At 50.6% G+C, this 12,055-nt stretch overlaps 2 protein-coding genes and 1 long non-coding RNA gene across 9 annotated transcripts; 1 reads left to right on the forward strand and 2 right to left on the reverse strand.

Moving 5' to 3' along the window:
- Positions 1-15: 15 nt before the first annotated feature.
- zgc:101731 (SNARE_SNAP25N and SNARE_SNAP23C domain-containing protein) lies at positions 16-5,573 on the reverse strand. Of its 7 annotated transcripts, none has more exons than XM_061827864.1 (8): positions 5,456-5,573; positions 4,701-4,885; positions 3,720-3,857; positions 3,405-3,446; positions 3,281-3,329; positions 854-988; positions 627-771; positions 16-204 (listed from the first exon to the last, which is right to left on the reverse strand). In XM_061827864.1, exons 2-8 carry the CDS (start codon positions 4,813-4,815, stop codon positions 139-141), a joined length of 690 nt encoding a protein of 229 aa, XP_061683848.1. In that variant the 5' UTR covers positions 4,816-4,885; positions 5,456-5,573; the 3' UTR covers positions 16-138. The 7 variants fall into 7 exon arrangements, with proteins under 7 accessions (XP_061683848.1, XP_061683842.1, XP_061683846.1 ...); XM_061827858.1 differs by having other exon boundaries at positions 17-204; positions 842-988; XM_061827865.1 differs by lacking the exon at positions 5,456-5,573 and adding an exon at positions 2,340-2,451 and having other exon boundaries at positions 19-204; positions 842-988; positions 4,080-4,843.
- On the reverse strand, positions 5,463-11,298 carry capns1b (calpain, small subunit 1 b). The gene is made up of 11 exons (XM_061827867.1): positions 11,160-11,298; positions 10,297-10,346; positions 10,177-10,213; positions 9,634-9,726; positions 7,267-7,324; positions 7,056-7,120; positions 6,895-6,963; positions 5,986-6,064; positions 5,811-5,927; positions 5,671-5,729; positions 5,463-5,590 (listed from the first exon to the last, which is right to left on the reverse strand). Exons 2-11 carry the CDS (start codon positions 10,341-10,343, stop codon positions 5,564-5,566), a joined length of 651 nt encoding a protein of 216 aa, XP_061683851.1. The 5' UTR covers positions 10,344-10,346; positions 11,160-11,298; the 3' UTR covers positions 5,463-5,563.
- Positions 9,709-11,660, forward strand: LOC133505024 (uncharacterized). The gene is made up of 2 exons (XR_009796127.1): positions 9,709-9,843; positions 11,070-11,660. It is a non-coding gene; the product is annotated as an uncharacterized LOC133505024 (long non-coding RNA).
- Positions 11,661-12,055: the final 395 nt, after the last annotated feature.

Genomic DNA, 12,055 nt, shown 5'->3' on the forward strand with positions numbered 1-12,055 from the left:
CCCCCCCCCCCCCCCCCAAAAAAAAAAAAAATAAGATTTTGAATTTTCCGGCCCTGGGGACAATTGAACAACTGAATTGACAACGGCATCAAGTCGCGTTGAGTTTGGAGACTTTTGGGCAAGGGGGGGGGGCAGCGTCTACTTCTTGATGAGGTTGTTTGCCTTCTGCTTGGCGGTCTGGATGCGCGTCACGTTGGCGACGGCCTGCGCAAAACGACACAAAACAAACGTCAGCGTCAAAGCAACCAAAAATTGCATCTTTTCATCCAAACGTTTTGAAACGATTATTCTTGACAACTGCGACGGCAAAACGTTTTCCCAATGAAGTCGGACGAATTCTTTTGCAATTTTTGGCTGTGTCTCTCCTTTTCCGTGAAAAATTCTTTTTTTTTTTTTTTTTTTTTTTATTAAAGGTTCCAAACATTTTCTCCGGACGTGTCCACGAAAGTAAAACTGTGCGGTGCTTAACACGAGCAGCAGCAGTCGTAGCGCTCGGTAAGTCTCGCTGCATACTTTTGCTTTGCGGCTTTTCGGACAGACGTGACGTAACCGAATGCTAATCCGTTTTTTTTTTTTGTTTGTTTTTGAATCGATCCGATTCTTGTATGAATTGAAAACGCGCTGACCTTCCCTTGAACGCGTTGGATCTGGCCGCTCTGCGCGTGGATCTCGTTGCCCATGTCGAGCGCCATGCACCTCAGGTTGCCCACGATGCTGCCCACGTGGGCCAGGTTGTCGTCCATCTCGTCCTCGCGGGCGTCCCCCGTCACCCTGGGACGGACGGAGCCCTCGTTTACGTCGAGGCCCGGTTCCGGCGAGGCCCGGCGCCCCACGCGGCTACCTGCGAATGTACCCGCCGCTCACGATCATCTGCTCGCGCTCGTCCACCACGCGGGACGACGGCGGCTGATTGGACGTCACCCCGTCTTGTCCGGAGCCGCCGCCCCAGACCGCCTTGTAGGCCCCGCTTTCTTCCAAAGCCTTCAGTCTGATGGAAGGGGAACCAAAGAGGGCGGTCAAAAAGGAAACAGAGCTTCCTTGTTACTTGAACTCCTCCACTTGAGGCGGCATCTCGCCCCCGACGCGATTTTGGAGGTGCTGGTTCTCGTACTTGGAATACGCCTTTTTAAAAAGGGGGACCGCCACCCTGCTGTCCCCCGACGTCATGTCAACCAAGACAAGGCCCACAACGTCCAGATCCTTGAAGAACTCTGGGGGAATGTCACCCACCCCCAGGAGCTTTCAAACCACCTCAGAGAGCCAGACTCTGCTTCCTCCAGACACGGCGTGACCTCGGAACGCCTTGGGACATGGTCCACTCGGACTCCGTGTCTCCCATCTCCCCCGGAACATGAGCAAAGTGGGAGCTGAGAGTCCTTCTGACTTCGGATTCTGCCAGATGTTCCCAGCAGACCCAAAGGTATTGTGAGGGTCCGACCGGAAAATAAGGTTCTGATCAAGGGAACCTTCCTCCCGCGAATGCTTTTCCAGCTCGCACTGTCTTTGCCCGCGTGGGGCATTGAAATCCAGGAGTGCTCCCTCGCATCCCCTCCAAAGACTCCAAAGGGATGCCAGTAATCTGAACTGCTGTTTGGTGGTCAGGACTCGTGCCCTCACCCAAAGGCGATTGTGGGCTACCCTCTCGTCCCCACGCTCAGGTGCCGAGCCAGGCCGGCCGACAATAAGCAATACCGGCACCTGCTCGGCGCCTCTCACCGCGGGCAACTCCAGAGTGGAGCAGAAGTCCGACCCCTCCCAAGAGGACCGGTACCGGAGCCCAAGCCGTTTGTCTAGTCGGAAATTCTCGACCTCACGCACCAGCTCAGACTCCTTCCCTGCCACGTCCCCAGAGCCAGCTTCTGTCGCCGGGGATCGGATCACCGAGGTCCCCGCCTCGCACCGGACCTACAAGTGTTGAGGCCATCGGGAAGAGGGACCCGCGGGTGCGGGACCGGCCTCTGGCTCTGGCCCCGGTGACCCGCGTCCAGGCGAGGGAAACCTAAATTCACCTTTTTACCGATCACAGGGGCTGATGGAGCCGTGCTCACGTGAGACCTTTTTGGGTTTGAAACCCCCAGACATCAAACTTTAGCTCCTCGGATCATGAGGACACACAAACCCCGCCGTCACAATGAGGAGGCGGTCCGATCACGTCGTGAGTTCCAATTAGATCCATTTTGTAAGTAGCCACTCCGCAACAGAAGGAAAAGAACGTCAATATGGGACGACAGCCAACCGAGTTTCTGCTAAATGGACGCGACGGCCGGTCAACAGATGGAACGCCGCACATTTGTGGTTGTGCAGCGTGATGCGTTTTTACTTTGCGAGCGCACACACACTTGTCACAAGCGCAGAGGCCGCAGCACTTTGCCAGGTCGGTCAGGTTCTTCTCGGCTTCCTTCATGTCCGCGTCGATTTGATCCAGCCCTTCTTCGGCGCGCTCCAGCTGCTCTGACGCCGGCAAAAAAAAAACACCAAAATCAGTCGCGCAAAGCCAAGAGCGCAACACGGCGGGAAAACATTTGGCCGCGGCAACACGTCATTCGGCGAGTCGAACAGGCCGCCAACGAGGCCTCATCCTGCAAACTTCAGCGACACCAAAAATAGGAAAATAGGTTGACGATTCAAAAGTGAACCTGTTAGTTTTTATGACGTTTGCAAGCCGGACGTCAAACATTTTCTGACAGGTGTTGCGGACAAAACCAGGAACCGAATCCAGAAGGAAACGTTCAACAAAAGAATGCCGATCTTAACCGGAGTACGAATACGCCGAAGCAGCCTCACGAGTGCATCCGGAACTCGAAACCCGTCGAGAAGTAGCCGTCTGGCTAAAAAAAAAAATGCGGGCCTCTCCACTGAAGGCGTCTCGACTTTTGCTACAACTGCTTTGTTTTTGTGTAAATGTCACTAATTGGCGAGATGGAGTTTTGTTTTTTTTTTAAACGCCGCGTCACAGCGAAGAGCTGCTTCGTCGAAATCTGGACTACCACGACGCGGATCAAACAGTTTTTGATCAGTAATTTGGGTTAGCCCTTTTCGGAGGGTGACCCGCAACTCAAAGCGCTCACAGCAAGGCAACTTCAGATGGAATCGATCCAAAAATGTCATTTGCAAAAACGCTTTTGAAATGGCACAACTCCACGCGACGAGATTTTGCAGTTTCGAGTTTGAAAATGCTCGCAAGGATTGAGGCCGCTGATGCGTGCCAAAAAAGGAAATTCCACGTCGGTAGCGTTACTCATCAAGAATCGCAATGGACTAGGACTCGCCGACGGTTTACCTCCTTGCTCGTCCAACATGACCAGCGCTCGGATGCCGGCGTCTTTGCTCTGCTTAGACACACGGACACGGGCGTGACTTTCCGTTCCAGTCCGGACGGCCGCGTTTGCGCCTGCGCCGCTCACCTGCTCCACCAAGCGCATCATCCTGCGTGTGCTCTCCAGCGACTGCAGCACAACAATTTGCACACAAAAAGTTCAAGAGAAGCTGACGCTTTGGACTCGGTGTGTGTCGGTCGGCGTTTGTGGGAGTCGTGGGCGTGCGCGTGCATCATCCGCGCCTGCCGCTCCTCTGCGTGTCTCCATGGCAACCAGGTGAGACAGGTGCTCTCAAAGAGACGGCACGTGTTGTTTGCGTACGTCTCAACGCGGTTCCCTTTCACGCGCACGTAATTTGCGGTGCGAGACGCGAGGAATTGTCAGACGATTGGATTCGCTCACCTCCTCTGCGACTTGATTGGCTCTCCTCCGTCGCTCCTCCTGCTCGGACGCCATGCCGCCCGAGCGTGCGTACGCGTGCGTGCGTGTGTTCAGTGGCAGGTGGCGAGATTAGCGCGACGCATCGGTTGGTTTTGCCACCTGCGGAGCACAATGACATCATTTACTGAATCTCGAATTCCACACGTATTGTACTTCTGCACAGCTTTGTAATATGGTGTGCACTTTAGGACGACGATATACTTAATATTCAAATGCATCTTTTTCCTCCTGACATTATCCCATAAAAATTGCAATTGCAGCGCCAACGCTGATTTTTTTTTTTTCTGTCGCGGTTCTCCACACGCGGGTGGCGGGACGCACCCTGAACTGGTCGCCAGCCACTTGCAGGAATCATCGGCACCGACAGGCAATTTACTGGCTTCAATCGACCTACCTTTTTTGGGATGTCCGAGGAAATACCCAAAGAGAAGGCGAAAACTCCAGACTTGACTGGATTTGAACCCACAACTGCGAGGCGGGTGTGCTAATAAACAGCCGCAGTGTAGCACCCCCTACTGGCGAGGAGGGCTTACAGTACTTGAAGTCAGATTCGGTTTTGCGTCGAGTATCGGCGGCTGCTATCGGCAACCTTCACGGGGTTCCAAAATCTGGAAATAAGGCGACCGCTTTGCCCGGCACGGAGTAGCGGTCCTCGTCTGTCTTTCCGTCACGTCAGTGCGGTTGCGACGATGGAATGTAGGAGAGAAAATGTCGCAGCTCAGGAGTACTTATAGTATTCATTCAGCAACATGTAATACACGCGCACACACACACATGTTGAGGCTGTTGTGTGCTCTTGGAGCATCCTGCACACACACACACACACACACACACACACAATGCTCGCACGTTTCCAGTCAAACACTCGACACAACTTTGAACGTCTCCGAGCGAGCACTTCCACATCCTTCGACAAAGAGAGACGGCAGACGTGCGTCTTACCTGCGGCGAGTTCACACTGGAAATGAAAGAGCGAGCGGTCGGATGGGCCACGCCCTCCGCAGCTCAGGCCCCGCCTACCCGCCCTTTTCTTCTTGCCGCTGTCAATCGTCGTCATCAGAATCAGCTTCACTGGCCCGGTACGTCAACAGCACACAAGGAATTTGCCTCTGGTAGTTGAATCCACCCTAGTCCGACAAATCCATGTTGAGTACGAAGAACAACAAACAGTTCAGCGACAGAGAACTTTTTTTTTTTTTTTTTTAAACTTAATTGTGCAAAGGATGCAAAGTCGTCTCGTATTTAGAGCAATGCAAACAAAGTGTGCATTTGAGAGATTGTGCAGCGCAGCGAGCCTTGAGCAAAGGGTGGCAGGACTTCGACGAGCGTGTCGCAGTTCAACGTCACCGCTCGTCGGGGGGGGGGGGGGTCACGTCCATTGTGCAAATGTTGCAGTCAGATTACAACAGCGAGTGCACGGCAAATCCGTAATATCAATAATAACACTAATTGGCCTGGGAGGATGTGACAAACTCACATCATCCAAGTAAGAACCCTGCAAAATAATCTTTGGGAAACGGAATTAGGTCCTGCGCAAAGTAACAAATACAGAAGGAACTCCACGGAAGTCAAAGCGGAATGCAACCAAAGTGGCAAGAAAGTAACAAAACGGGGGAAATGCCTTGTGTGCATGCTGGGAGACTCGAGCAAAAGTCACGGAGGACGTGAGAATCATCAGCGCTGACAAAAAGACACACCAGCCCGTTTGAAGGTCACGTTTTTTTTTATTGTTGCAAAGCAGAAGCGTGTTTCTGGCGCCCCCGTCTGGCGGCGGCAGCCCGGAGTCTCTCGTTCTTGCCGCCGCTTCACGAGTACATGGTCAGCTGAAGCCACTGGACGACCAAAAGTTTCCACAAAGTCAGACGCAAAGACCAGAACTAAAAGGGGGCAGATTGCGCGGAAACGAGTTCACCTCTTTGACGTCCAGGCTGATGGAGCCGCTGTTTCCTTTATCCAGAGTCTTGAAGGCTCCTGCGTGCGCACCACAAATCAGCACGTCGCGCGTCGCCCGTGGCCGAGCCGGTCGGTCGGGAGGGCGGAGGGGAAACTCACTGCACATGGCGTCCAGTCGCACCAGGCACCCGATGAAGTTGTCAAAGTCCATGTCGCCGTGCTCGTCGCTGTAGCGGCGGATGATCATCTTGTGCAGCTGCTCGTTGAGGGGGAAGCCTGCACGCACGCAAAACGTCACCGAAAGGCCGACGGGCGCTCGTCACGCCGGCCTCACCTGCGGCCTTGAAGGCGCGCGAGAGTTCGTTGCCGCAGATGACGCCCGACCCGTCCTTGTCGTGGGACACGTAGATGCCCTGAAAAAGCGCAAATGCCTTTTAGGCCCTCCCAAGTTGGAAGTTGGCCAAAGCGAAACGCACGCATGTCCTTCGGCCTCCCTGTTCCTAGCTAACTTCCCTCCAGTTGAGTTTTTGCTTCATCCCCGCCCCAGACCTTTTCAATCCAGACTCAGAACGCGTTTGACAAGATGAAGTCAAGCCAGAACCCAAGACGCCGACGTGCAGGCCTCCCTCCCGCTTCGGGACGGCAAGAGATCGCGGGGCAAAAACGGCGTCCGTGGGGGAGCCCCAAGGGGAGAACCACTGCTGTACAAAAACAACAAAGGACTTTTGGGAGAATATCAGATGGTCCGACCAGGTGAAAGTTGAGCTTTTTGATAGGCAGGCGTCTCGTCCCAACTGCTGTAAATGCAGCGCGGCGTTTCAAAAAGGGCCAGACCGACACCGCTGGTGCTTTTGGAGTTGGCAGTGCCGTGTCCTTGGGCTGCTTTTCTCCTTCAGGACCTGGACAACTTGCTGTGATTGATGGAACCGAGGGAAAATCCCAAACCTTTGATTTGAATTGGTCCAACCGGTTCTCAAAGCGAGCCGGGTCACTTCGAAGACCCTTTGGTCCTTCAAGCTACAAAGGGTTAGCTTTGCTATGATGGTCTGTGATGATTCAACATCAGCCAGGGAAACGGATGGACCCTTCTTCTCGAGACGGGATCGCGAAAAACTCCTCCTCGTCGCTCAGACGGGACGAATGTTGCTTATTTGACGTCGGGCGCCTCGTCGGACAGTCCTGGGGATTTTACGCCGACTCGGAAGTGCGGCTTTTTCCTCGGCGGAGGTCTCGAGTGACTCACCTGCCATCTCTTGATGTTGTTCCACATGTACTTGAACTCGTGGAAGCCCAGCTTGCCCGTGCTGTCGCTCTGCAGGCGGCGCCGTTGAAGACAAACGCGGCATTTAGAACATTCCAGACTTTTGCGACGCCTCCCGCATTGGTCGGGGCAAGGATACGTACGTCCATGACGGCCACCATGCTTCTGCACGATTCGATGCTGAAGCCGTCAGTCTTCAGATTTCCATCTGACACGAGAGACGAGCACGCGCTCGTCAGTTCATCCCGTGTAGAACGTCGGCGAGCGCTAACTTAGCCTCCCGGTTCTTATTTCACGACTTGAATTTAGCAAGTAGCTAACAAAGTGCTTGTTAGCTTAACATCTTTGACTTACGCTTGGTGAGAACTTGGTTGAGGATGTTCATCAACTCTTTGGGGTTCACCTCCATGTCCTGAACGACATTAAAAAAAAAAAAAAAAAAAATGCACACAAAGACGACCGCATGAGACACGTGCGCACAAACCAAACATGCACACGCGGCCTTGATTGTTTAGCGTCACCAAGAAATGCGCACACATTTTGTGACGCACCCTCTCGTCTGTTGTGCGCACACACACAAAGTGCACAAAGTACACGCTGGCACCGAGTCGTACGTCCGCCAGGTCAAGCGGGGTCGCGTTCAGCCCGAGTCTCAGTTAGACTGACCGACTGAGTCCGTCACCACGGTAACAGACTGGGCAAGCCTCCGACTTCCTCGCACCCGGGATCGAAATTTAACAAGGGTGCCAAATGTGCGGTCCGCGGCCCGTGACGATGACTGGAGTTGAAAACAAGTACGGGGGCCACTTTGTTTCCCTCCCGCAGTAGAAATATTTGCAGGCACGGAATATTGCAAAATATCAGGTCGGCAGCCTTTTGGTTGTTGGATTTTTGTTGGCATTTACAAGGCCGGTGAATAAACGCACCCGCTTTCACTCCAGATGAGGCGCAAATGGAGGCAAATTTCTCAAGATTTCGCAGACCTCCGCTAACTCGAGCTCGATGGTGAGAATATATATTTTTTTGTCATACATTGAGACGACAACCTCTTTATGGATAATGGCGTGATTACTTGGCTGGAAAATGCAAATGTGACAAAACCTCGAGTCACATCTGCAGGCTTCTGTTGCACATTTTTTTGGGAGGGGGTTCTTGTCCCAACAAATTACAATTGATTATTGTTAATTATGATTGCATGGTCCTGTAGATCCGCTCTCATCTGTAAGTTGCACGTGGAGACCGGATTGATGAACTCATGTGGACGATTTAAAAACAGACAAGGTGTTCATAAGTTCGAAATTTGAAATGAATATCGCTCGACAAGCAGCCTCGATTCCTTCCCGAGTTTCTCTTGCGCAAAGTCTCTCGACTGTTTTTACTACATCGGGGCGTGTGCGCACGTTTGGCGCGACAGAAAGAAGCGGGTCGACCGGTCTGACGCGACGGAGCCGGAATACGAGAGCGGGGCGTACTTCGGAATGTCGGGAAAGCCGCGGGTGCGGCGGACGACCGAGACAGCCGCCAAAAAAACAAAAAAAAAAAAGCAAGATTTCACCATCCATTGCTGATATTACCAATGGTGAAAATCCATATTATTTTTTTGGGGGGGATTGTTCAACCTTTAGAGGCCTCAAAGGCTTTGTCACTAAACTTCAGCTGGGAGCGGCAGTAAGCCTCTTTTTCAAAAATTGTTCAATATTTGCAAAAACCAATGGAGAGTTTCAACTGCAACAAGTCAATAAGAATATCAAATGATGTAAATGAATCCTAAAACTCAAATAGAGCAATTAATTTAAAATTAGACAGGAAAAAAAAATACAAACTTGAAAAAAAGATGGTATGATTTTTTTTTTCATAGTGTAAAACGTGACTGGTCGTCATCTTAACCCATTCCTGGGCAGGGTGGCAATTTTTTGCCTTATTGAGATCAAAGTCTCCTAACAGGCCACAATCGCGTGAATAACACTTGTTTTTCGTTTATGCTAAAGTTATATGATAACTTTACTCGTTTAGAATCTCGTCCCAAAAATCTTGAACTGCTAACTTTGACCGATGAGTTATCCTCTCTTGATACCAAATTATGGCTTCAGATTAAAACACTTCAGTATTATTATCATTTTGATATAATGCGTGAGAATCATGATGTCCCAAAAATGGGACGCTGCCCACGAATGGGTTTTAATGCAGTTGCGTCAAGCCCGCCTCCTCCCGAACGCTAACCCCGTCTCTGATTCTGATCTAGAGGCAGCGATTGGTTCAGGAAATATCTTCGTCTTTATAATAACTGCCGTAAAGATTTTGGACGCATTTGTATTAGTTAGCGTCACTGGAAGTTTGGATGTTCAAAATAAGAGCGCCGAATTAAGTGTTGCGAACTTTTCCTACAACATAATAAGAAAAATTGTGCCCGTGGGGGTGAAAAACTTGCGCGTGTCCAAGATTATTATTATTATTATTATTGGTTTCTCAGGCTGCGCGCAAGCAAAGAGCGATGCACGAGTACACCCGCACGCTTATAAACGCTTGTGTGTTACGACAGCGATTCGCACGAGGCGAGGCTAAGACGTAAAAGCCGCCGTGGAGTGACCGCTAAGTTCGCGGCCGAATGCATCAAAACTACGCAATGAAATGTGAGGTGACAGGTCCCGGACGTGCGCGCGGGCGGAGGCGGACCCCCGCGGGCCCCTTTCCCGCGTTTGACGTCCTGCGGCGCCGACTCACGTCTCCGGCCAGCTTCTTGAAGGCTCTGCGGAAGGCTTTCTCCTCGTCGTTCTCGTGAGCTTCCTCGAAGGCCAGGGGTCGTCGGGGCGGCGGCTGAAACACACCAGAGGTCAAAGGTCTGCGGGGCGGCGGCCCAAACGCACCAGAGCCGACCGGCGTGACGCAGCGCACGCGTTCCTGCACGTTGACGCACTGCCTTACGGATAGATAGTAAGTTAAAAACTCAGCCAGATCTCAACTGTACACGCTCAAACATATCAGATAATATTCCTTTTTTTTTTTGATGTTAAAAACGATCATATACTGTACTGTACAGTCATGAGCACATACCTAACAGTATTCATTTGTTTGAAATGAAACTGTGTTTGAACGTTCGCATTTATATTTCAGTGCAAAATGTCATGTACGCCTCAAGATTGCCCCTTACATAATGTCAGTGCTCGCCTCACAAGTGTGTGTGTGTGTGTGTGTGTGTGTGTGGGGGGGGGGTGTGACCGTTGCATTCTGGGAAGAGCTGATGGAGTTCAACTCAGGCCCACTCACTGGATCGGAGGGCATGAAGATGGCCGGATCGATGTTGCTGCAGGAAGACGACAGCCATTAGCTTAGCTTAGCTTAGCATTGTGGGGGCTTACGAACAAACGTGTCCGACTGGATTCTCACCTGACGACATTCAGGATGCCACCGATGAAGGATTTTACGAAACTCATCTTCTGAAATACACATACACACAAAAAAAATAAACTATGACATCAGTCATAGACAATATTTACCTTGGAAATACTATTTTTATACAGCATTTAGTGCGCTTGTGAAGGCGCTTACCTCTGCAAGTTAGAATTTAATTTAGAGCTGTAACTAACATTTTATTTTTAAGATTAATTGATAAAGCTGATTAAAAGTATTATCTCTCATTATTTAGAAAAAAAAATGCATGAACATAAATGAATTTCAATTGAGTTAGTGGTAGGGTGTGGGTCGGAAAAAAATTCGGCAAAAGTGTCGATCGCTGTTTTCCAAAGTAAAAGCTCATGTTTGCAAACATCTTATTTTGAAGAAAAAAAACAACCGGTTGAGAGGCTGACATTGCAATTGGACAATTGGAAGCATTTTAAAAATCAACAAAGTCCGCAGAGGATTACCTCCCGAAACTTCATTCTCGAGTCAGTGTTGATTGAATTATGAATTGTTGCACCCCCGATTTCATCGCGTTTTTTGGTTTTGGAGCGCTCCGAATCACATAACAGGCCCCGAATCTTGAAGACGTCATTGGAAAATGCTAAAAAAAAAATTCAAAAGTGTCGGTCCCTCCACCACAAACGACCACATCCGCCCTTTTTGCAAGGATTAACGAACGGCACACGGATGAACACAAACGCGCCTCGACGTTTTCCTTCCGGCCGCCTTCCCCTGATGCTGACTGGAACTTTCCACAGGTGGAGACAGCCGGGAAGAAGTCCCACCAAGCCCCCACGCGCAATGTCGCGATGGACACGCAAAACGCGACAAGGTCGCGCGTTCCTTACGCTGTCGAGCCGCGAGCGAGGTCCAAAGGCAAGTTGAGTCTTCCAAGGGAGAATTTCTCGGCGTTCCTTTTCAACGCATCAGCAGCAAACACGCCCAGAACCGCGGCAAGGTGCGGCCGCTCCGTCTCCGGGTCCTAACGCGCGCCCGAGCGTCTTCCTCGGAGAAGTTGAGGCTCCGCCCCCAATAATAAAAAACCCCTTCAAGCGGTCACGTCGCGGACCCCCTCCTCGCACGCCCACGGCGCCGCTCATCTGCAAAAACGGGACCGCTCGCGTCCTCTGCGGGCCGCCGCGGGCAACTGCAACAACGCTGAACGCTTGCGGGAAACCGCGACTTGAAGTAATGGAACGGCGGCAGCAAGACATTAAAACTGTCAGAACAACATGTGTGGAACAATGCCAAGAAATTCGAATTCACCTCCGGATGCAGCGCCGACTGCCGGAGAAAAATTCCTCGTGTGTTTTTACACACGTGGCCAATAAAGCTTATTCTGATTCTGATCCATTCAGCTTGATTGAGGCAACACGTTAGAATGATTGTTCTTTCCGATTAGTTAATATGATTCCGGACATTTTAAAATTATTTGTACCATTTTTCGAATTGTATTTTAATATCCCTGGCGTATGTGGACGATTGGAGTTGAGACTTACGTCATCAAGGACGAGCAACCCTGCCCCCCGCCCTAAAAAAAATATATACATAAAAAAAAAACGATCTTGAGGGATAATTCTCTTGTAATGTTTATTAACAATGGAATTCATACGAGGGTAAAACATACAGTGTATGATATGCATTATAAATGTTTTGGGTTTTTTTTTTTTTTTAGAAACAAACAAAGCAAATAAATAATTGTCCTAGTTTTTACAAATACATTTTTAAATAAAAAAAAACATAT

This window comes from Syngnathoides biaculeatus, chromosome 8 (genome assembly GCF_019802595.1).
Source record: "Syngnathoides biaculeatus isolate LvHL_M chromosome 8, ASM1980259v1, whole genome shotgun sequence".
Classification (NCBI taxonomy): Eukaryota; Metazoa; Chordata; class Actinopteri; order Syngnathiformes; family Syngnathidae; genus Syngnathoides; species Syngnathoides biaculeatus.